The sequence below is a fragment of the Ursus americanus genome, chromosome 5, assembly GCF_024610735.1.
Source record: "Ursus americanus isolate L20-20 chromosome 5, mUrsAme1.1.p, whole genome shotgun sequence".
Lineage (NCBI taxonomy): Eukaryota > Metazoa > Chordata > Mammalia > Carnivora > Ursidae > Ursus > Ursus americanus.
Window position 1 is genome coordinate 58,249,966 of NC_142131.1, and position 25,792 is coordinate 58,275,757.

At 36.6% G+C, this 25,792-nt stretch overlaps 1 protein-coding gene across 11 annotated transcripts in view; it reads left to right on the forward strand.

Annotated features, from left to right (window-relative positions):
- Positions 1 to 25,462, forward strand: part of CDKL3 (cyclin dependent kinase like 3) — an 82,760-nt gene extending 57,298 nt beyond the window's left edge. For 7 of the 11 annotated variants that reach the window (XM_087862270.1, XM_045794690.2, XM_087862269.1 and 4 more), the window contains 6 exons: positions 435 to 663; positions 769 to 1,097; positions 2,344 to 2,437; positions 4,038 to 4,200; positions 5,008 to 5,105; positions 7,767 to 10,059. In XM_087862270.1, the coding sequence (XP_087718396.1) occupies positions 435 to 663; positions 769 to 1,097; positions 2,344 to 2,437; positions 4,038 to 4,200; positions 5,008 to 5,105; positions 7,767 to 7,826 (973 nt within the window). In that variant the 3' untranslated portion in view covers positions 7,827 to 10,059. Of the gene's footprint in view, positions 1 to 434; positions 664 to 768; positions 1,098 to 2,343; positions 2,438 to 4,037; positions 4,201 to 5,007; positions 5,106 to 7,766; positions 10,062 to 25,176 lie in introns of those variants that run through there. The other 4 variants (XM_087862273.1, XM_045794692.2, XM_087862271.1 and 1 more) reach the window with 3 other exon arrangements.
- The last annotated feature ends 330 nt before the right edge of the window (positions 25,463 to 25,792 follow it).

The following is a 25,792-nucleotide window of genomic DNA, read 5'->3' on the forward strand; positions in this document are numbered from 1 at the left end:
CTTTGATATTGATGTATTCTGTTACATTTTGTACTAAAATTATTTCTCTAGAATAATATTTCAAAAGCTAATTAGCTGATCTTTTAAGTACTGTTACCTTAAAGGAACCACAAAAAGGACAAAATGACCTGAGTTTTCCTTGAAAGTATTTATCAAAATGAAACTTTTATTGAGTAAAGTTTGTATCACAACAGGAATCTAATCCATATAAACCTATTCTGTAAGAGTTTTATGTAGCAAATTCCCATGCAAAAATTTTTGGAAGATGTATCTTTACCAGGAAGCAATTTGTATTAAATATTGTACCATCTCTTGGCATGCATTATTGATTATTTATGCTATAGATGACATATAAATTAAGTGGTCTATTAAAGATAAAATACTTTATCTACATAAATAAGAAGATTATTTGTTGATATTGCTTGTTTTATCAGATTCATACCAGAACTGAGAGCTAAATTACTACAAGAAGCAAAAGTCAACTCATTCATAAAGCCAAAAGAGAATTCTAAAGAAAATGAACTTATGAAAGATGAAAGAAAAACATCTTATACCAATACACTGCTAAAACCAAAAGAGAATTCTAAAGAAAATGAACTTATGAAAGATGAAAGGAAAACAACTCATACCAATACACTGCTAAATACTCCAGTTTTGGGAAAGGTAAAAGTTGTTCTCTTTTTAGTTGGTAGAACTGTATTATAGTAAGCACTCTAATGGTAAAAATAACTATTCTTCTGACTCAGATTTTGGATGTATCTATTCCAGGAAATGGAAAAAGAGAAAAAGCCCAAGGAAATAAAAGTCAGAGTTATTAAAGTCAAAGGAGGAACAGGAGATATCTCAGAACCAAACAAGATAGAGTGTGAAGGTGGACATTGTCAACAGGATGACATTGAAAATGCTCATACTATGTCTCAAGATACAAAAGCTGTAATCAATGAACCACCAAACCCTGTCAATCCCAGCACTAATTCTAATGGCATGAAAGATGATCCACATGCTGGAGGAAGTATGATGATGCCACCCATCAATCTAACTAGCAGTAATTTGATGGCTTCAAATCCCAATTCAAATCTTTCCCATCCCAATTCAAGGTGAGTTTAACAGAAAAGAGACAGAAGGAAATGGACCTAAGTAACACAATGCTCCTATATAATGGTATTTCAAAGAATCAAGTTCATAGTGTCTATATATAAACTGAATTTGAAGATGTATTAAAATTATAATCATATAATGGGCCATTACTGTTTGTTAAGAATATTATAGAAAAAATTAACTTCTTTTACTTATATAGATGTTTAATTTATCACTAATGCCTTTTGGAAAAACCTCATTTAAAAAAAAAGACACTCAGAATAATTTCTTCCCACCTGAAGAAGAAAAAGTTGATGAGACCTCGGTTCTGGTATTGATCTGTCTTAGTATAACAAAGTAAGCATTTTGTCTGTATCATAGCAAACTTTCTAAATGGAGAATGAATAGTTGAAAATAATCTTTTACAGGCAATTAACTTTTGAAGGTAAAATATTTTGGAAGTAAAACAACATATTGGGCCAGTTGTAGAATTAGCTACTGATACAGATTGGAAGATTGGTACCATGAGTTTGCTTAATCAAGGGCAGTGTGTTGTATAGCAAGGGTCTATCTAGCAAGGCATCGCGGCCAGTCCTAAATTTAAGGAAACTACTGTGACTCTAGATGAGAGAGGAGACTACGTTCAGTATCCCAAACCAATGCTAGCAGACTGGTTTGGACTATAAGTTGTGAAGCTGAGGGGTCTGCAGAGGTGGGCAAGTGGACATTTCTGTGTCAGTCCAAAGGTACAGCAGGCTACAGACAGCAAGAGCCCATTCATTTTTGAGATAATCCCAATACCATGGTTGCAATAACCATGGTTGTGAACCAGCCTTGGACAGCAAGCTCAGAAATTCAGAAACCCAGTAGTTAGGAGAGCCAGATTTAGGGGCACCCAGGTGTCTCCGTCTGTAGAGCATATGACTCTTGATCTCAGGGTTGTGAGTTCAAGCCCCATGTTGGGTGTGGAGCTTACTTAAAAAAAAGAAAGAGAAAGGTCCAGATTTAAAACAGATACAAGGGACTAAGTAAGCCAGCTAGAGTAATCCCACAATATGGTTGTTACCACTGATGTTAGTCATGAGCAAGTTGTTCTCTGCTCTTTTCACCTACTTAGAGCAGTTGGCACTTACACACTCACAATCGCAATTTGGCACTCACTATTCAAACTTTAGACTACCACAATATAACTTTTTCATTATTGAAGCTAAAACAGAAGTACTTCTGGGGAGTTCTAATAACTTTGCATTCATTTTTAAATAATAGGTTGACTGAACGAGCAAGAAAGAGACATACTTCTTCACAATCTATTGGACAGGTATTGTCTAATAGCAGGCAAGAGGATGCAGGTCCCACTCAAGTAAGGCAAGAAGCTAGTCATTAAAACATGGCTTCTTTCAACATTATCCTTGACTCCCTCCCCACCAAATCCTTTTTTCTATTTTGGGGGCTCCAACATTTTTAAAAATGTGCTTTTAGGGGTGCCTGGGTGGCTCAGTTGGTTAAGCATCTGACTCTTGATTTCAGCTCAGGTCATAATCTTGGGGTCATGAGATCAAGCCCCACAGTGGGCTCTGCACTGAATGTGGAGTCTGCTTGAGATTCTCTCTCTCCTTCTGCCCCTTCCCACCCGCTCTCACACACACACTCTCTCTCAAAAATAAAATTTAAAAAATAATTTTGAAAAATGTGCTTTTAGCTTTTTTTTTTTCCTGAGATGAAAATAGGTCGTCGTTTCCTTTGTGCTTTCACAATTTGAGTTAATCTCTTATAATTTGATTTGTGTATTTTATGTGTGACTTGCACAAAAAAAAGTTAAGATTTTCACCCTTAAAAGTCACAAGACTTGGGGCACCTGGCCGGCTCAGTCAGAAGAGCATACAACTCTGATCTCAGAGTCATGAGTTTGAGCCCCACATTAGGTGTAGAGATTACTTAAAAAACAACAACAACAACAACAACAACAACAACAACAAAACCCTTCAGAATCTTTAAAAAAAAAAAGTTCACAAGACTTTTTGGTCTTTCACTCCCCCAAAAATGTTTTTAATATTTTATAGATTAAAGGCAATTGCCAAATAGATGCATTAAACTTTTTACTAGAAAAAAATGTAATCAATGTCATTCATTCCCTCATTTTTTACATAGGGAAGTAGCTTATTCAAAATTGAAGCATAATGTTACTTATAATACTAAAAAATTGAGAACAACACAAATCTATCTAAAAGCAAGTGACTCATTAGGCATGTTAATATATATCCACACAGTAAGATACTACACATTGCATTGTGGTAGAGCGTTCATTAACTTTGGAGAGTTTTTATCATCTGTAACCAAATGAGCAAAAATAGGTAAAAAATAGGTAACACAAAGGGTTTTCTAGAATGCTGGGTTCTCCCCGTGTCCACAGTACATCATTTTGTAAATAGAAAAATAAATTAACAAAATGAGCTGAAGCAATTTGTCCAAAGTCAGAGTACAATGAATAGGATTATAAATTAAAAGTTAAGATGGTGGTTCTCCTGATCAACACTTTTATTCTCAGAATATCCAACGTATTTTTAAAAGTTTGCTTCATGAAACTTTTATTGGAATTTGATGTTTATGTGTTTAAATGGTATTCTAATTCTTTTCTTAAAAATTATTTGAGAGAGAGAGAGGGAGCGAGCACACGAGTGGGTGGAGAGGCAGAAACAGACTCTGCTGAGCAAAGAGCCCAATGTGGGGTTCGATCCCAGGACCCTGGAATCATGACCTGAGCTGAAGGCAGACACTTAACCAACTGAGCCACCCAGGCACCCCTGGTAGTCTACTTATTAATTATTAAAATAACTTTGCATAAAATAACATACAATGTCTATCTTATTACCTTCAAAATGGCTAGCAATTTTAGGCTTATCATTCAAAAAACAGTTACACATCTTTTTTTCAAATTAACTCTTGTTTATTTGCTTGTTTAGAGCCAAATGGAGAAGAGTGTATTTAATGAGCGAACAGGTCAAAGTGACCAAATGGCAAACGGAAACAAAAGAAAGCTGAATTTTTCCAGATCTGACAGGAAGGAATTCCATTTCCCAGAATTGCCTTTCACAGTACAGCCCAAGGAGGTGAAAGGAATGGAAGGTACATATTTGTTGCCTAGCTTTACAAATACCCAGATGGTAGCTTTTACAAGAAGACCTTTTTTGGTAAGATAACTTACATTTATGATGTGATTTAGACACGAGGTAGTAAATTGCTGTGAAAAATATTATCAGCTGAGGAGAAATTTTTCCCTCATCGTCAAATAAGAAGTAAGACTTGAAGGAGAGAGTTTTTAAAGAGGAATTAAGGAAACTTTAAAAGGCAGATTTTTTCTTAGCTCAATATTGTTGATACGTTAGAACAGTATTTGAAGAAAGTGATTTTGATTCAGTCTACTACCTGGAGTAAATCAATTTCCTTTGTTTCCCCATGATTTTTGCCCAGATAATAGCAGGAATGTATGTGCCTCAGGCATCCAAGGATTTAGTAGATTAAGATTTATAACATGTACTGAGCTCTTAAATGAAACTCCTTTTTTTTTTGCACAGTATATGTTTTGTTTCTTTGAAGAACAGTGACACCTTGTGAAAAGTTAATATAATAGCAAGAAAATAGTACTAGTACAGTTCAAGAGGAATTACCTGATCCACTTAACAGTTATCTGCAGAATTTAAAAAATTAAATGTCTTCTTTTAATACCTGGTAGGCTATTTGTAACGTTATAAAACAGATCATTTATGATTGACATATTTTACCATTACAACTGATGATTTATTCAGTTCCTTTATAATAAACTGAGAAACTGACTTTAGTAGATATCAGAATTTCTATTTGAAACTCTTGGAAAGGAAAGTAAAATTTCAAGGTAGGAATAACAAATTGTCATTGTATATATTTTTGCAAAAGTTAAACAGATAAAAGTGCTGAAGAGGGAATCAAAGAAAACAGATTCATCTAAAATACCAACTTTACTTAATGTGGATCAAAATCAAGAAAAACAAGAGGTAAAACTTTTCTATTTATAGTTTTAGTATGGAGTGCTATTTGGAACCCTTGGTGTGTAAATTTAGTTACTACTATTGGAAAGTTATATAAAAATTCAAAATTATGTAGTCTTTGAACATGAGAAACAGGTCTATATTCTCTTAAAATGATATACTAGTTAAATTTTTAAAAAGTTATTTGGGAGGGGTAATTAATACCAGCCCTCATTTGAATGTTCAGTGATTAGCATAAATGGTACCCAGGGAAAATACTGCGTGTGTTATGTGTATTACATAATATTGGGCAGGTAAACCATGCCAGAGGAAACAAATAATGGTGTGAACATATAGTTATACTGGCCACAGGAACATATGTATTTATCTTTAGCCCCTCCCTTCCTGTTTTCAGTTTATCTTTGCTGTCCACCTATTGTTCTATTTTCACAAAGATTTGTTCTCAGCCGGCTATCAGATAACTGTGTTGAAATGTCCCAATTCCTGCCTACCAGAGTCTTGAATTTTATTTGGAAATCTTGAAGATCCTCTCTCCAAAGACACTCTTTTAAGGGAGGGGCATTGTGCTCACCACCCACTTAATTAAATCATATAGAACAGCCTTCTAGTCTACACGTTTGTAAGATCATCAATTTCATTGATCAGTTTCTTATTTTATAAATAAAATTGATTACATTTTAATTCATGATAAAATTAGCACATACTTACTATGGAAATTTGGAGAAATTAGAAAAATAGAGAAACTTCAAAACCAGGTAAGAAGGCATTTTCACTATGTCTACTCAATTTCTAAGTCTTTCGGATTAAAGAGTTACCAGATAACTGTTAGATATATCTTCATAGTGATGCTTATGCCTTATTTTTGGCTTAGAACATGTTAAGAACTCCACAATCCACCTTGCTGGAAAGAGGAGATATTTTCTAGACAGAACAAGGAAGTCATTAATGGTCATCTTTTAGTTCATTAAAGAAAGTGAAAGGTGGCTTAAATTTTTAAACTTGGGTAACTTACTGATGTCCCAGCATGTTGAACAGCACACACTTTGCACACTTTGTGAATGATTGACTAAATGAGGTTCCTGAGTTTGTGTATTAGGCTCCTCATAGTGTGCTGCATGTGTTTATCCTACTGTCCTATGAGAGCCTCTGGAACTAAATGTATATTCCGATGCAGGAAGAAAGGAATGCTCCAGACAGTTCTTTCATTTAAAAAAAAAAATACATAAATAAATTGGAAGGGGGAAATTCTTGCTCATGTGGTGTAGAACTGCTTAAAAGATGACCTTTCTAAGAGTGACCTTGAAACAGATAAGGTTATTAGAGTAATCATCAACGATGGTCATAGTTTGTTTGTGTTACCTCTTCATATGCAGTTCTGACAAGCCCATGAAATTACATATAGGGCTAGTCCAAACACTTCTAATATATTAATGTCAGAATTAAGAAAATGTCCTAAATTTTGAGTTGGTAGTTCGTTATTTTAGAGCACAAGAGAGAATGACATGTTTTTAGAAGTGCAAGGTAGGAAATAGCAACTTTTCTGTTCCATTCTTGGCTGTGCCATTGACTTGTTTTTGAATTACCTACTCAGATCCAAGTGTTTCTGAGTTGTACCTTCAACTCTTTCAGGAATCTTAAATGTATACTGAATTAATGTATACGTATATTGAATAGACAATACGATCTAAGAGAAACCCTAAATTATTGCTGATGAGTTAGGCAAGAGAGGAAAGAGTCCATACAAAAGCCACCTTTCGTTCTGTCTCATGATGATCATGAGGAATACTTCGGTGAATAGTCTCCCTTATAAAACAAACCCCAGGTGCAAAGTACAAGTGCTTATCTGTGGCTGTATTTCCTTAGCCAAGACCCACCATTTCCTCAATTAAGGTCCTGTTTCTATTTACTTTTTAGAATACAGGAAATGCACAAACTGAAAGGAAGAAGAACCTGCCAGATGTAGAGTAGAAAATGCAGCAGCTGAAAATTCAGGGAATCCCAGAATCTTTGTATGGTTAAAAAAAAAAATCCTTTTTTATTAATATGACACACACAAAAAAATACTGACTAGAGAATTCTACAGATATATCATAAATCCTGTTAGTTGCGTGTACATTCACCTAAATTTGTTTTTAAATTTAATGACCTTTGAATTATTCACATTTTCTTAATTTGAACACTAATTTTTAAAAATTGCCTGATTGGTGCATCCTAATAAAACTGCAACTTACATTAAATCATATAATTTTATTTGATGATCTATTATCTTAGTCATGTATGATTAATGGTCATTCTTAGCTTTGGTTCAAAATTGTATAATTAAAGAAGGAAAAGTTTCTAATTGTGTAATAAAATGAGATCTCAGTGTCTGGGAGCACCAAACATTTCTGAACAAACAGTTATACTTGATAAGCATGAAATATGGATTTGGTTCCACACTGAACATTCTAGAACAGCATTTAAACATATCATAAAATTGGTTTAAAAGGATAGAAATGGAGGAAAGCATTGAAGCAAATCTTTCGGCTTGACCAGCATGTCTATCAATTAGTAGTTTACATAGAATATATTAGTAAGATATAATTTAACATTAATACAGCCAAGATTTTGGCAGCATATATTTTAGTTCTTATTGCTGGTTCTTACTGGCTTGGTTTCTGATTTTAGGGTGGAGATGGCCATTTTAAGGGGAAGAATTTGAAGAGGAACAGATTTTTTTTCTGGTAGTGTCTTTTCTTTTAAATCTGAAAAAATACAAACTGGCAAGTCTTCTCTTATTTTATATACAAGAAACGTAACATGGGCTATTAAGACAGCCACACGTCTTGCATTAGCATCATCCAACTTTGTTTTGTTAGCAAACCATTCACTCTTCTCTTCTTTCTTTCTTCTAAGAATTCCATTGATTTAAAATTATGACGTCATCTCCTCTCTCTGCCTGCTTCTTTACTTGCCGCGATTACTGAGTAGGTAACACATACTGTCATATGACACACCCCGTATTTATACTGATCTCTGCCCTCTGGTAGTCATACAACCTTTAGTGTGTTTTATTTCCTACAATGCTCAGGCTCCCTGAAGTGAGTTCTTAATGAAATATCTGACCCATTGTTTTAAAGGCTGTTTTTTCCTTTACATGATTAAAAATATGTTTTTAGCTGAAAGAGCTTTTATAGTATTTATAAAATAACCATATAAAATTATATGGTGTTCTAATGTTAGTTCAATTCTTTTATTCTTTTTGCTTTGTTTTTATTTAAATTCCATTTAGTTGAGAATTCTTTTATTCTTTTAAGCAATTCCCAGCACTCTTCCAGTTTCCTAGTTCCATTCTGATAGTGCCTTTTATGTGGCAAGGACTTTTTCTGTTCCATAAAATAAATTATATACAACCCAGAGGATGCACATTACCAAAATTCTCGATTGTTCTATTCTTCAAAAAAAAAAAAAAAATCCAACGACAATAAAATGGGATTATCTGGTGTTTTACCCGGGATGTACCTCATTTGTATTTACTAAATAGACATGAAAAACAAAGGAAAAAATAATTTCTGTATTACACTAATGTAGTCTCTTTTCATCTCATTTTAAGGTTGATTGGAATTCATCCCTGAGATTGTTATACATAATATACCTTTCTAACAGAATTCCTGTTACTTTTAGCAACTAATCTGAAGGGAAATTAGAAGTTTTTCCCTGTGGTAGGTTCAAGATACAAGTCTGCCTCTTACCTGTTACATTTGTATATTTGCTGATACTACATCAATATCACTGGATTCAATTTCTACAAAAATGCCTACTTGGATTTTAATTGGGATTGTGTTAAATCTACATCAATTTGAGGAAAATGGATACCTTGATAATATTAAGTCTCCTACTACATGAGCATGGTATAAACTCTCCATTTATTTACATCTTCAATCTCTGTCTGTAATATTTTGTAGAAGTCTTATACATTACTCACTAAATTTATTTCCATATATTTTGTTTTTTGATGCATTATAAATGGTATTATTTTTTAATGTCATCTTCCAGTTAGTTTTGCTAATATACAGAAGTACAATTTGTTTTTCCATGTTGATCCTGTATTCTGAGACTTTGCAAAATTCACGTACTGGTTCTAGGTTTCCTTCCCTCGTTCCTTTATTTGTTCCTTCCTTTCTTCCTTCTTTTTTTGTCTGTTCCTTAGGATTTTCCACATAGGTAATCATAACATCTGCAGATAAAAATAGTTTTACTTCTTCCTTCCAATATTTATGCCTTTTATTACTTTTTCTTGCCTTGTTGTACTGACTAGGACAGAAGTAGTGAACATCCATGCCTTTTTTTCTTATACCAGAGAAAAAACAGTTCAGCTTTTTCCCATGAAGTATGACGTTAGTTGTAGGTTTTATGTAGATGATCTTTATTACATTGAGGAAGGTTCCTTCTGTTTCTCTTTGTTCAGTGTCCTTACAATGAACAGGTGTTCAACTTTGTTAAATTCTTTTCCCACACCAACTGAGATGTTCATATGATTTTCCTCCTTTATTCTGTTAATGTGAATTATATTAACTGATTTGAATGTTAAATCAACCTTACATTCCTAGGATTAAATTCCACTTGATCCTTTTTATGTTTTGTATTGGATTTGATTGGTTAATATTTTATTAAGGATTTTGGCACTTATGTTAATGAAGGATTTTAGTCTCTTTTTTTTCTTATATTGTCCTTGTTTAGTTTTGGTATCAGTGTTATATTGCTTTATAACTGAGTTGGGAAGTGTTCCCTCTTCCTCTGTCTTCTGAAAGAATTTGTGTCGGATTGATTTTATATTCTCCTTAAATGTTTGTTCGAAATCACCCCAGACGCCAATGAGGACTGGAATTTTCTTTGTGGAAGTATTTTAATATACAAATATAACTTCCTTCAATTTATTTAATAAATATAGAGATATCCATCCACATCTGTTATTTCTCTTTGTATCAGTTTTGGTAATTTGCCTCTTTCAAAGAATTTGTTCATTTCATCAATGTTGCTGATTTTATTGGCATAACACTTATTCTCTTGTTATCATTTTAAAGTTGGTAAGATCTGTGGTGATGTCCCCTTTATCATTTCTTGTATTGGCAATTTGTGTTTTCTTTTTTTCTTGGCAACTCTAGCTACAGGTTTGTCAATTTTAGTAATTTTTTCAAAGAACCAGCTTTTGGTTTCATTGATTTCAATTTTTTTGCATATTTTATTGATTTATGATTTATTGATTTGTTTTTGTTGTTTTTTTTCGTCTGTTTATTTTGGGTTTAATTTGCTCTTTGTGATATTGCGATATAAGAAATATGTATATTTGGTCTTCATCACCTGTTCCTGGAACAGAGTTCCTAAAAACACTTATAATTTCCTAACTAATGGGGATGAGAAGAGCATCTTCTGTTATCCATAATAAGCTCCTTACAACCATACCTGAGTTTCATTTATTTACTTATTTATTTTTAAGTAATCTCTACACCCAACATGGGGTTCAAACTTACAACCCTGAGATCAAGAGTTACATGTTCTACCCACTGAGCCAGCCAGGGGCCACCATACCTAAGTTTATGATAATGAAATCTCTTTCAACCATACCTGAGTTTATGCTAAAGAGGTGTGACTCTGAGTAAGGGGGCTGGTTCCCCCAAGGAACTATCCATGCCACAAGAGGATTAGAATTTTCAGGTCTGACCTCTAGGAAAAGGAGACGGGCTTGAGATTGAGTTTATCACCAATGGCCAATGATTTAATCGATCATGTATATATAATGGAACCTCCATGAAAACCCTAAACAAAGGGGTTAGGAGAGCTTTCCAGTTGGTGAATGCATTGAGGTCTTGGGGAGAATGATGCACCCAGAGAAAGCATGGGAAATCTGCACTCCTTCCCACATACTTTGCCCTATGCATCTCTTTCATTTGGCTGTTTCTGAATTCTATCCTATATAAAAACTGATAATAGCAAGTAAAACACTTTGCTCAGTTCTGTGAGCCATTCTAGCAAATTATTAGACCCAAGAAGGAGGATGTGGGAACTCCTGATTTATAACCAGTTGGTGAGAAGTAGAAGAGGCCCAAACTTGTGACTGGAATCTGGAATGGGGGATGGTCTTGGACGGAACCCTTAACCTGTGGGCTAACTCCAGCTAGTGCCAGAAGTGTTATGAGTAGAGGGAGCAGATTTTCCATTTGCTTTTATTTTTCTAGCTCCTGAAGGTGGAGCTGAGGTCAATGACTTGAGACTTTTCATCCTTTCTAATATGATCATTCAAAGCTTTAAATTTTCCTTTTAACTGCATGCCACAAATTTAAATGGTTTTATTTCAATCAGTTAAAAATATTTCCCAGTTCCCCTTATGATTTCTTTAGAAAGGTGTTGTTCAAGGGGCACCTGGGAGGATCAGTTGGTTAAACGTCTGACTTTGGCTCAGGTCATGATCTCAGGGTCTAGGATGGAGCCCCACATGTGGCTCCATGCTCAGCAGAGTATCTGCTCGTCCTTCTGCCCTTCCCCCTGCTCGTGCTCTCTCTCTCTCAAATGAATAAATAAAATCTTTTAAAAAAAGAAATGTGTTGTTCAATTATCAACTATTTAGGTCTGTTCCAAATATCTTACTGTTATCATTTTTTAGTTTAATTACATTGTGGTCAGAGAATATATTATTTCAGCCCTTTTAAATCCATTGAGACTTGTTTTATGTCCCAGAATATGGTCTTAGTGAATGTTGAACAATCTTGAAAAGAATGTGTACACTTGAAAATAATTTTTCTTTTTTTTTTAAGTTTTATTTATTTATTTAAGAGAGAGAGTGGAGGAGAGGGGCAGATGGAGACAGAGAAAGAATCTTGAACTGACTCCGTGTGGAACCCATATGGGAATTTATCCCACAACCATGAAATCACTACCCATGCCAAACCCAAGAGTTGGATGTTCAACCGACTCAATTACCCAGGCACCCCTTAAAAAGAATTATTCATGAAAAAATATGTATTTTGCTGAAGTTGGGTGTAGTGTTCTATAAGTGACAATTAGGTCAAGTTGGTTGATAGTGTATTTAAGTCTCATATCTTTACTGATTTTTAGTCTACTTGTTTTATCAGCTGCTGATGGGGGAATATTGAAATCTTTATATTTTTAGATTTGTCTGTTTCTCCTTTCCATTCTATTAGTAGTTGCTTTATGCATTTTGAAGCTCTATTATTAGGTGCATATATATTTAGGGCCTTTATATTTCTGATGAAATTGACCTTATCTGCTGTCCAGTATCTGAAAACAGTTGTTTTATATGTTTTGTCTGGTTTTATTTTTGTTTAAACTAAGACCAATACCTGCTACTTCATCATGGCTAGAACTAGAGGTTCAGTTTAAGAGTTCTGGTAGTGGACGGGCGCCTGGGTGGCTCAGTTGGTTAAGCATCTGCCTTCGGCTCAGATCATGATCTCAGGGTTCTGGGATCGAGGCCCGCATCAGGCTCCCTGCTCAGTGGGGAGCCTGCTTCTCCCTCTCCCTCTGATGCTCCCCCTGCTTGTGCTCTCTCTCTTTCTCTCTGACGAATAAATAAAATCTTAAAAAAAAAAGATTCTCTCTCTCCCTCTCCCTCTGTCCCCGCTGCCACACCATGCGCACACATGCTCTCTCTCTCTCTCAAAAAAAAAGAAAAAAAAGTTCTGGTAGTGTAGATTGAGTCAATATTGTGAATAAGAAAGATCTATTGAATGATATACGTTATTTATCTTAAGAATTTTGAAGAAACTTCAGTCACTACCAAAAGTTACAGCTCTAGCTTATATAAAATGTCCCTGATTGATTGTCCCTGTTTTAGTTTAAGACCATCACTAAGGATATGGATATGTGGAGAGGAATTTGTCCAGTTAAGTATAGATAGGGGCCTGTACCTTTTGTTGTTGTTGTTGTTATTCTGGTTATTGTAATGATAATTTATTCCGTGAACTGTTTGCTAATAGCATGAAAGCTTGCAGCATGCAAGTATGAAATGAAACCAGCAATGAACCTAGTTGGTAGAATGGATAGTTTATTGGCTGATAATACTTGTCAAAAGGTATTAGTCAGGCAAGTGTGTTTCAGTTGTATTTCTGGTCTGTTTTCATTTCCACATATGACTCCATCTTTTTATTTTTATTTTTTTAAAGATTGTATTTATTTGAGAGAGATAGGGAGAGAGGGAGCACAAGTCTGAGGCAGAAGAAGAGGGAGAAGCAGACTCCCTGCTGAGCAGGGAGCCTGGAATGCAAATGTGGGGCCAGGGCTCTGAGATCATGACCTGAGCTGAAGGTAGACTCTTAACCGACTGAATGACCCAGGCATCCCACATACGACTCTGTCTTATAAATATTTGTTACAAAGCATTTTTTTAAGCAAATTGTTGAAGTAACGAGTTGCTTACATCAAAACTGAAAATATTCCATGGTGGCTAGAACATGATGACATTAGGATGGAGCTTGGAGAATCTTTTATTTATTTATTTATTTATTAGTGTTTTTTTTTTTAAGATTTTATTTATTTATTTGACAGAGAGACAGAGAGAGAGAGAAGAAGCACAAGTAGGCAAAGCGGCAGGCAGAGGACGAGGGAGAAGCAAACTCCCCACTGAGCAGGGAGCCCAATGCAGGGCTTGATCCTAGGACTCTGGGATCATGACCTGAGCCAAAAGCAGATGCTTAACCGGCTGAGCCACCCAGGTGCCCCAGAGCTTGGAGAACCTTTGAATGAAGATATAGTCCTGATTTCTGTGTTTAAATTATTTCTATTCCATTCCTGCAGCCCTTTTATCAACTCCCCCAGAGGAGTTGGATTTCCAGGGCCTGAGTAACAGTAGTTTATAAAGTAGTTTCAGTGCCAACTAAGGCCCCAAATGTGGTAGACTCTGATGCAGAGTTGACATTTTCATCAAATCCAAGGTTAAGAAAATCATACTTTTTAAACTCATAGTTCTATAAACAGGAAAAACTAAAACAAATACACAGGAATGCCAGGAAGAGGACAAGTAAGCTTAATACGGAATTGTACAGCTGTCCAAAGTGTAAATTAAAGGGCCCTAAATGGAAATTGGCCTACGTTAGTGAAACTACCAGCAGAATTGCATAGGGAAGTGATCAAGAAATTTTAGGTAATGTACGAACCATAAGTTACAAGATGATACAAGATAATAAGAAAGTATTCTTTTCATTTTAATGTAAAGCAAAAATATAGAAACAAATAAAATATCCTGCTATCCTGCTAGCCTCCTAACTGCCTACATTCTCTCCCTACAATGTTAGGAAAAGATGATAACTGATGGCTCTGTGAAGGCAGAGAAGCGTAATGGTTTCTCTTATTTTCTGAAAAAAGTAATCCTGAAGTCAGATAACCAGAAGTATGTACTTACAATGGGTGGGATGAAAGCCAAACTAAAAGAGAAGAGAACAAAACTAGTTAAAGCTGTGGTGTATTCAGTCTTGTCTAATTCATTGTCATTCATCCTAGGATTGCTGAGAAATAGTTGTTATAGATTAGCTATGAGTGATTATTAGGGAGACCTCCCAGAAGGCATACAAATGTAGCACCCTTCTTTAACATGTCATTGGCAAGGGCAGCTTGGTGGCTCAGTTGATTGAGTGTCTGACTCTTGGTTTTGGTTCAGGTCATGACCTCATGGGTCATGAGATCAAGCCCCATATTGGTCTCCACGCTTAGCTGGGCGTCTGCTTGAAGATTCTCCCCCTCTCCTTCTGCCTCCCCCCACCACACTCTCTCTCAAATAAATAAATAAATCTTGAAAAAAATGAAATGTCATTGGGGAAAAAAAAGAGAGAGAGAGAGAACAGATTTATTTAATTTTGAAAGCTGAAGAACTAGGAAAAATCACCAGTTGATTTATAGCTATCTGGAGGAATGGTGGACAAAAATCATCGTGAATTTATTTTATCTGGTTAGTTTCTCTTAATAATAGCTTAGTGAGCCCTGTAAACAAAGGGAAAGCAGGAGATATAATGGCTTTGTAGTTTAAATAATCAAAACGCATTTGGGCTCAGTTCTTAGACCTTCTCTTTTCTGTCTATACTCCCTTGGTGAACTCATCCAGATTCATGGCCTTAAATACTGTTTACATACTGACAACTCTCAGTTCTCTCTCTCTAGCCTGGATTTAACCCCTAAGCTCCAGACTCACATTTCCAGTTGCCCATTCATCAGTTCCACTAAAACATATAATAGGTATCTCCAACTTCACATGTCCAGAATTAAGGTCCTGTTCTCTTCCTCACTCCCTCCTCCTCCTCCGTATTTCCCTCATCTTAAGGGCAACTCCATTCTTCCATTTGCTCAGGGGAAATATCTTGGAGTAATCCTTGACTTCTCCTCTTTTCTCCTACCCAACATTCTTTCAGCTATACCTTGAAAGAATTTCCAGAATTTAAGTACTTTTTACTTTTCTACTCCTATGCACATTTCTTGCCCATTGTTCAGGACAACCTCCTTACTGGTTTTTACTCATATATGAAGACTTTTCTATCACTTAACTTAAAATCACAACTTTTACCATTCCTATTCCCTTTCTAACTTTTTCATATAGCATTTCTCTACCTGACAAGCTACATAACTTTACTTATTTTGTTTATTAATGGTCTCCCTTCACTAAAATATTCCAGGCACCTTTCTAGACATGGGGAATACAGCAATGAACAAAACACTAAATCTCTGCTGCATGACTTCCTGATTTCTTTTCCTAAGTGTATGGATACATATGACATTGAAAGAATAAATGATCCTGTGAAATGTATACCTCAAAGCAGTAAATAAAATGAATTTTGCCTTAGATTGACTTTTGCTCTGACTTTGGGTTAAGGTTCTTTCTCTTCACAAATAGCTTTCATTTAATGGGTAGCAATATATAGATTGCAGGTGTCCAGTGGTTATTACGTAGTCTATATGCCCCTCCAATCCAAGAGTAGAAGCAATTCTCAAGTTCTCTTTGAAATCAGGTAGTCCTAACTTCCTCCAGAGGGAGCTCGGGGTCCAGCATTTTCAGGATCTAGAGCTAGTCTCTGTCCTGGTTTAACAGAGGACAAGGCATTCTGTCCTCCTTTGGACTGAACTTCAGTGTGTGAAGATGGGGTACTAATACAGCAATGCTCTTTGCTCTAAGTGAATGTTTTTTGCCCCCCTAGAAGGAGGATGCAATAGAAATGCACGCTAGGAATTTGGTTGTTTCACATGTTTCTAAAGTCTAAGAACATTTCAAATCAAGCCAAAGATTATTTATATACATTTCAGGCAACATCTCTTGGGCTTCTCTGACTAATTTCTTTGTGGCTACTAATTATTACATTGAACAGTATTATTAAAATCTTTAAAGCATATTGGGGCACCTGGGTGGCTCAGTTGATTAAGCATCATCTGCCTTTGGCTCAGGTCATGATCTCAGGGTCCTGGGATGGAGCCCTGTGTCAGGCTCCATGATGGGTGTGGAGCCTTGCTTGAGATTCTCTCTCCCTCTCCCTCTGCCCCTCTGCCTTCCCCCACCCCCGCATGTGTGCACTCTCTCTCTCTCAAAAAAATAAAAATAAAATAAATTAGTTGTTCACAGGGCTTTTGAAATCTCCTTTAAAGGTACAGAGTTATGGTCTTTAATTTTAGTTCTGTCGTCCAAGTTGTCTGAATTTATCCTGACTTCATTCCCTTTGACAATACATTTGGTGTACAGATTCTCTCTACTCTTGTTGCATACTGCCTGTGGAAATTCTGAGGGTATCTGTGCCTTGGTCTCCATTTGTTTAGATAAGTTGGCCACAGTGACAAATACATCAAATATCTGCTCTTTGTGTATAAAATGTTCCATTAGATATAAGAATAAGCATGGCATGTAAAACTTCAAAAGAGAACTGAATAACATAGCTCCTTTTGTAGTTAGGAAAAAAAATCTCTGCAGATTCATTATTACTTTCTAGAGTTGTGCTATGTTAAATGGGAGATACTTGTACTGTAGTTCTGTTCCATCCTGGGAAAACCCAGTATAGATCAGCAGTTCCCAATTTTCATCTTTCGAGGCTACATTGGACTTTCTCAATGTCTTTGTACATTAGTGGAGCAGGTAAGGTGATGTTACAAACATGGCTGTGTTAGGGTGCTGAGAGGATGAGTTACTGGCTAATCTAGGAGGATCCAGGTATGATGGAGCCTGAAGATTTCATATTTAAGAGCCCTTTTTGGAGAAAAAGAATACAAAATTGCAATTTAAAATTTGCTAGGACTATTCTTTTTTTTAAAAGATTTTATTTATTTATTTGAGAGAGAGAAAAAAAGAGACCATGAGCAGGGGGCAGGGAGGGGCAGAGGGAGAGAAAGAAGCAGACTCCCTGCTGAGCAGGGAGCCTGACTCAGGCCTCAATGCCAGGACCCCTGGGATCATGACCTGAGCTGAAGGCAGAGACTTAACTGACTGAGCCCCCCGGGCACCCTGAGATTAGATATTTGAATGTTTTATTTCCTTAAAATGATCCATTACATATTGAGTCTGGCTTCTGTTTTACCACAGTAACAAAAGCTTGCTTTTCATGGGCACAAATTATTTCCTACTTGCCAAATTCAGCGGCTTTCTTTAAGTCCTTATTTTCCCTGATTTTCTGTCACATTTGATACCATGAATCATCTTTCCTTCTTGAAACGCTCTCATCTTTTTTAGCACATCATTGTTTTCTTCTCACCTGCGAACACTTTTCTTTTCTTTTCTTTTTTAAAGATTTTATCCATCCATTTGGCAGAGAGCGAGAAAGAGAGAGCACAAGTGGGGGGAATGGGAGAGGCAGAAGCAGGCTCCCTGTGGTGCAGGGCGTCTGATGCGGGGCTCGATTCCAGGACCCTGGGATCATGACCTGAGCTGAAGGCAGACTCAACTGACTGAGCCACCAGGCACCCCTGCAAACACTTTTCTGCTCTACTAATAACTTACCTTGCTCCCTGTCAGCATTCTGTGAAGTTCATTTCTTAGGCCTTCCACTCTTCCCTGTTTCCTTGAGGAGAGTGTGCTATTCTTTGGTCTTGACTGCCACCACAGATGATATTTGAGGATATTCTTCCAAGATACTTCGTTCTGAACTGACATTTATCTGAAGCCCTAGTTTCCACATTTTGCTAATATCTCCACTTTATTATTTTGCTGTTTCTTCAAACTTTCCGTATCTAAATTTGGATTAATTTTCCCCAAACTAGCTTTCCTTTCCCTTCTGGATTTACATGTTTCTAAAAGTGGTAGCATGGTTTACCCAGCTTGAAAGCTGGCATCGACTTGATTTTTTTGTTCATTTTCCATGTATCTGATAGCCATTAAGGGCATCAGGTCTACTTGATTCATTCTTTCTAACTCATTTGATCTTCCTACATTGTATTAACTTTTCATGCTTAACATAATGAGCCTCTTTTGTAGGATTGGGATTCTATTTTTCCTCTCGACTCCCATTTTTTTATTGCTTGTACTATATATAATATGTCTAAACAAATATTACGTTTCACATCCTGCTTTGTGATGCTAGTTACCTCTTAAATTATATCTTTGTAACTTTGTCACTCCACCCCAAGTACCTTTATATAATTAAATACCTTAATAGGTATGGAATAAATAACTTAAATCCAAAACAACCTTGGTAGTTTGGAGATTTGCTGAAGAATCAGTGAATGATGTTAAAAAGCATCAGTAAGAATCTGAGGCGTGGTTGTGTCTGAGCAAGCTTGTTAGAAGAAATATTGGGAGGGGAGTTAGTGGTGTCATGCTGCAGTTCCTCCTTAAAACTTCGGAGCACTCGCAGTTCTATTTGCCTTCAGGAAGGTGTAGTTGAAGATTTTCTGAAGTTTCAGACTTCTTAGATCAAAAGCAAATCTACTTTTTCATTTCCGGCAGTATGCTTACCAGCTATCTGACAACATATGTGCTGGATATCCTAAAAAATTCTAATTATAATACCTCTCATCAAAGGCCAAAAGGTACTGGTGGTTTAGAGAATGGTTTTAGCAGGTCACTCAGGTGAAATGAGATAGTCTGGGCCTACGCAAGGTGGGAAGTTGTATTGGAAACTGCACATAAAGCTGAGTCCTTAAAAAGTGATACACTTTGTAAAGGGTGAATTAGACAAAATCTATTCCTTAAAGAGAGGTTGTAGAGAAGTTTGTCTGTCTTATCCTTGGTTCTGGATGGTAAACAAACAAACAAACAAACAAACAGACAAACAAAACAGCCTTTCCCTTGAGAATTCATAACCATCCTTCATACACGTTTGGTGTCAGAATTCACACTGCGCACGTTATCCCAGAAACCCAAGTGTAGAATGTAACTTAAAGTACTAATGGATAAGTCATCAAACCAGATGGCTGGCAGGAGCAAACACAAATCCTATCTGGAGGAATGCATTTTAAACTAGGATCTTAAAGAATTTTCACAGATAAATTTTCTGTGAATGTGAGCTTACTATTAAAAATAAAAAACACAAAGAAATAAGCCAACATGAATGGGAGTTAGCCGAAACAGTAAACAGAATCAAATCTGCAAAGACTTTATAAATTAAACTTGTCAGATACATAACAGGCAAAGTTTCATTTAATATATATAAAGAGATAAAGAGAATATTGGCTGTAGGATTGAAAATCAAGAGACTATCAAAAATAACTAGGCAGGTTTAGAAAAAGAACAAGGTAGAACATCTAGAAATAAAAATGTAATCATTAAAATTAGAATGCTAGTGGATTGGTCAAATAGTAAATTAGAACTAAAGAGAGAATTAGTGAACTGAGAATTAGATCTAAAGAAATTACTCAGATTACAGACTGGGGAAATAAGAAGTGGGAAAGATAAAGTGGAAGTTAAGAGACATGGATGAAATGTGTGAAAGTCCAACATACAACTAATTAGAATCCTGAAAAGAAGACATAGAAAGAATGAGAGAGGGCAATATTCAAAGAAATGGTAGCTGATGATTTTCCAGAATTGATAAAAAAGAATTCTCAGATTCAGGAATCCCAGTGAATCCTAAGAATAACGAAAATGAAACCTACTATCAGACACATCATCCTGAAAGTACACAACACCAAAGAAGTGAAAAAAAATTGAAAGCAGTCAGAGAAAAAGACCGAGCACTGTAAATGAACGACAGGTAGATTGACAACTGATTTCTCAACAGCACAATGGAAATCAGAAGATGGTTGGAATAATATCTTCCAAGGACCAAGAGAAAATAGCTGTCACCCTGGAATACTGAGGCAGTTTAATCATCATCTCCCAATATCTGTCCTTTGCTGCTTCTTTTGTAATAAAACTAATGATTTTTAGCTGAACCATGAATGTCTGGAATAAAAACTACTTTTCCTAGCCTTCCTTACAGTTAGAATTATCAGAGAAGTAGTGAACATAGTAATTTATATTAAAGTTTAACAAGTCAAAAGATTTGCTTTATTGTAGGCAATTGCCAAGATAATAGAAAAAAATATGAAACAACTATCTTTGATGTTGGGCAAAAGGCAGCTCAGAATTATGATCCCTGATAGAGGGAAAATGAATGAAGTGGTTGCTGTGATCACACAGGCTTTCTACAATTTCTGGATCGCAGCAGAGGGAGGTGGTAATCCAAGGAGAGCCTGCCAGTTTTTCTGAGTTGATGAGGTAGGGATGGATATAAGCTCAGGAAGGCCAACATGGCTACAATTTGCAAGGCAGCATACTAGAGAAGAGAAAGCTATTTAGACAAGGAGCTTAGAAATCTGCACTGGTTCCCTTCCAATCTTTGTCTGAATACTAATCTGTGAATGTGTGGAAGCCATGAAAATGCACCTCTCAGAGCTCCAGCTGCAGAGAGTATAATTGACATTATACGAAAAGAAGTGTAAAAATTAGCTAGCTATCACCAGGAGCCAGGGAAATACCCCTGGGATTAGATTTTTAGGGTATTTGATCAAGGGGACTAGAATGTAAGTCTAGACAAGGAAGAATTCATTAATTTAGGAGTAGCATCTCAGTACAAGAGGTTTAACACCTTAGCAAGAATGTTAGCGAATGTAGCAAAATCACTGCTGGGGTGGCTCTTAGAAGCCTGGAAAAAGTTATGGCCAATAATCAGGAAAATAGAAATACCTGATTTGCCTTATAGATGGAATAAAGTGGCTAAGTAGAGTGGGCATACTAGAATAAATTATGTAAGATCAGAAGACCAAGCAGAGAATGATGCTCCATGGGAGGACCCAGGGGACACATTATTCAGTAGGCCCTGGTGAAGGAGGTACAAGACTTGTACACTGAAAACTGAAGCAACAGAGACTAATGTTAAGCCCCAGACATTGATATTTTTTGAGGAGACCAACTGGCTACTTCCCACCAAGTCAAGTATGTCAGAATTTTTCCATTCTTGCAGGGGTAGGGTTTCATTTTCACAGAGAGGGATACCTATTCTGAATAAGGCTATACTTCCCTACCTGAAGATTCTCAGTAGCCTGGGGCTTCAGAATACTTAACCCACAAGTATGTAAATGCATACGGTGTGGCAATGGTCCCATAACCATGGGAATCACTAGTACTATCACATACAGTACCATCTCAAAGCAGCCAGTCTCATAGAACACTGGACCAATCTTTATAAGGTGCAATTGAAGTGGCAGTTCAGAGGCAAACTTATGAAACGATGATGGGCCATTCTTCAGGGGGTAGAATATATATTAAGTCAGAGACATTAAGAGAGTGCTATATCCCAATAGAAATAATAGGGTGCTGTATTTCCATGGATCTGGGAACCAAGGCATTGAAGGAGGAGAGGCTCCCATCACTTCCAATGACCTACTTTGGGAGTTTTTACTTCTCATCCTTGCACCCCTGGGCTTTGGTAGAATTGGAGTTCCTGGTCTTCAAAAGGGGCACATTATTACTAGAGACATAGCAAGAGTGCTATTGAACTAAAAGTTATAGCTGCTGCTGTGGAATTTTGGATTCTTTGTGCCCAGAGACTAGTGGTCAAAAAGAAGAATCACCATATTGGTCATTGGTCTTGATCAGCAGGAGGAGGTAGGACTGCTGTTACATGAAGAGGGCAGGGATATGTGTTAAACCCAGCTATCCATTTGAGCACATCCTGGTACTTCCTTACACTTTGTAACCATGAATGGACACATGTAGCCACTTCTGACTGAGAAGGGTATGATTACCAAGATTTCAGACTTCCCAGGAATGTAGGTTTGGGTCACACTACCAGGTAAGCCACGAAGACCTGCCAAAATGATAGGTACAGGTGAGGAGAATTCAGAAAGAATCACAGAAGAGAAAGAGAACAGTTGCAACCCTGAGATCAATTGCAGTTATGAGGGCTGTAATTTGTCTCATTATTCTGCAACTTCTGAGTTTCCTCTCAGGAATAAAGGATAATAGGAATCATGGAGGAATCTTTCTCTAAATTGTGAGGAGAAGTATCTATGTGGTGCAATGAGTGAATCTCTGGTGGCCACAAAAATGTACCTTTTGGATCTCTGACTATGAAGAGCATAATTGACTAGTGGCTCCAGTTGCCACAGTCTGAAATTTGGCACCACATTTACAATAAAGCCACACTTCCCATGTGTTAATCCAGCTAATGACTGAGTTCATCAAGGATAGTGGCAGGCCTGTTCCTGAGATATGCAGGACTTCTTTGATGGGGAACTTTGGTGTGAAGATTCCCCATCAGCTTCCCAAACTTCCTTAGAACTGTGGTGCAATCTAAATGTCTTCCACTCATCTTACTTTCATTCCTCTCTCCTTCTGAAGGTCACATTTGCATTGCAATCTTATGACTCTCCTAGCTATGCCTGGCTCACTTCCCATTTTTCCCTACAGGCGCTTACTTCAATACATCTCTTACATGTCAAATCCCTTCTTGGCATCTGCTTCTTGGAATATTCCTACTGACAAGGCATGCATAGAGTGAAATTTACATGACCAATCAAAGACTATCTGCCAGGAAGCAATAAGCTGAATAATTCTTAGAGATCACATAGTGCTAGGAAAAGACTCAGGTTTCTGACAGCCATTGTGGGAAAATCTTCTGGATAGCTGGGGCATTCAGTAGAGATCTCAGAAGGATTATACCTTAGTAGTAGGGTTTAGCTAGCCGTAGAATAAAGGCCAATTTAGATCTGTTCTTACAGGTTTAGAAATAAGCTCTCTTGGACCAAGCTGATCTTCAAGTAACTCAATTGCCTGTCAAAACAAACTTAAAACTCTTTAAAGAAAAATTAACAAAAAATCCTAATAATCTTGTGATGGTCATAATGCCTGCCATTCAAACTAAAATTATTAAATTTGAAAACAACCCAGAAAAGAATTACCCATAATGAAAATTAAAGATTAGTCAATAGAGAGATAAAGAAATGATGATTATTAGCAGACAAGGACTTTAGGACAGCTCTTATAAAACACTCAAATATTTAAAGGAAAACATAAAAATAATGAAGAAAGAAATGGAATACAAAAAAAGATCCAAATGGAATTTCTAGAGCTAAAATTTACAATATCTGAAGTAAAGTGAAAATTCACTAAATTGAATCCAAAACAGATTAGATACTATAGAAGAAAATATCAGTGTTCTTAAGACATAACAATAGAAACCATCCAAACTGAAGTATTGAGAAAGTTTGAAATAAAATGAAACAAAATTGAAATAAAACCAGAATGACTGTGGGACAATATTAATCATTCTAATACATGTATTCTCAGAAATAGAGAAGAAAGGGCTGAAAAAATGCTTGAAAAAAGAGTGGCTGAAATGTTTTCCTCAAATGTGATAAAAACTATAAATTCTCAGATCCAGGTAGGTCAATGAACCCCAAACAGGATAAACACAAAGAAAATTCCAGCAAGGCACATGATATATTGCTAAAACCCAGGATGTATTAAAAAAAAGGCTTGTTACTATTCAGGTAGGGTGACGTCAACAGATCAAGAGATCACCAGTGAAAAGATTGTTATATTCATAGATCTCAAGAGAAAGGGATCACTTCATGCCACAGGGGGACCACCTGGAGAAGCACCAGTGTTGGTCAGGAGGCAGAGGGAATGAGGCGAAAACCTAGGGAAGAGCCTTTATTTTGGTTTCTATGGGAAGGAATACACAAGTCACAGTAAGCAGTTTTAGGATAGGCTAGTTTGAATAATTTCAGGAGACTCTGGGATGTGGGGGCTGTCCTTAATTGACTCATACCTGGCCCTGGGGTGATCAGGGCAAGGGAATAGCGACCTGCAGTGTAACAGTCTGATAAAGGAGGTAGTTGGGATATTGCATATGAAAGGTGTGCTTCCAGGTGAGTTCTTTACATTCTCTAATAACTGGCTAGCTTTAGGAGGGGCAGTTTCTCCAGGATCAGCAAGATGTCAAAATGTCAAAGCATCAAAAATACAATTTAAAATATAAATATAAATTAATATGCAGGTATATGGAGAAAATTTAAAAGCAAAGGAAAACAACCCACAAAATGGCAGAATATATTTGCAAATTACATATATGATAAGGTAGTAGTATCCATGATATATAAAGAACTCTTAAAACTCAGTAATACAAAGTCAACCCAATTCTTAAAAAGATTTTTTTAATTTATTTATTTATTTATTTATTTATTTATTTATTTGAGAGAGAGTGTGAGGGGTGAGCAGGGAGAGGTGCAGAGGGAGAGAGAGAAAAAGAATATCAAGCAGACTCCACGCTCAGCGCGGAGTCCAACTCTGGGCTGGATCCCACCACCCTGAGATCATGACCTGAGCAAAATCAAGAGTCAGATGCTTAACCGACTGGGCCACCCAGGCGCCCCAAGTCAACCCCATTTTTTAGATGGGCAACGGACCTGCTATAGACTGAATTGTATTCCCCCACAGAATTCATGTGTTGAAGTCCTAACACCCACTGTGACTGTATTGGAGATAGGGCCTTTAAAGAAATAGTTAAGGTTAATAAGATCATAAAGGTAGAGCCATGATCTAATAAACTAGTGTCCTTTTAAGAAGAGACACCAGAGATCTTTCTCTCTCTTTCTCTTTCTTTCTATTTCCTCCAACCCCCATGTGCATGCCCCGAAGAAAGGCCATGTAAGGGCACAGTGAGAAGGTGGTGTCTATAAGCCACGAGGAGAGACTTCACTACAGCCCAGCCATACTGGTGCCCTGATCTTGGACTTCCAGCCTCCAGAACTGTGAGAAAATAAATTTCTGTTGTTTAACCCACCCTGTCTGTGGTGTTTTGTTATGGTAGTCTGAGCTGACTAAGACAGGATCTGGACAGATATTGTTCCAAGGAAAATAGAAAATGGCCAATAAGCACTTGAAAATATGCTCAACATCATTAATATGCGAATGAAACCCCCAGGGACATACCACTCCATACCTATTAAGATGACTAGAATTCAAAAGTCAGATAATAGCAAATATTGGTGAGGATACAGAGAAATTGTAACCCTCATACTCTGCTACTGGAAATATAAAATGGTCCAGATACTTTGGAAGAATAGTCTGGCAGTTCCTCAAATAACTAAACATAGAGTTACCTTATGACCCAACAATTCTATTCCTAGGTATATACCCAAGAGAAATGAAAACATATCTATACAAACTGAAATGTGTACACAAATGTTTATAATAGCATTATCAACAATAGGTCAAAAAGTGGAAACAACCCAAATGTCCATCAGCTTATGAA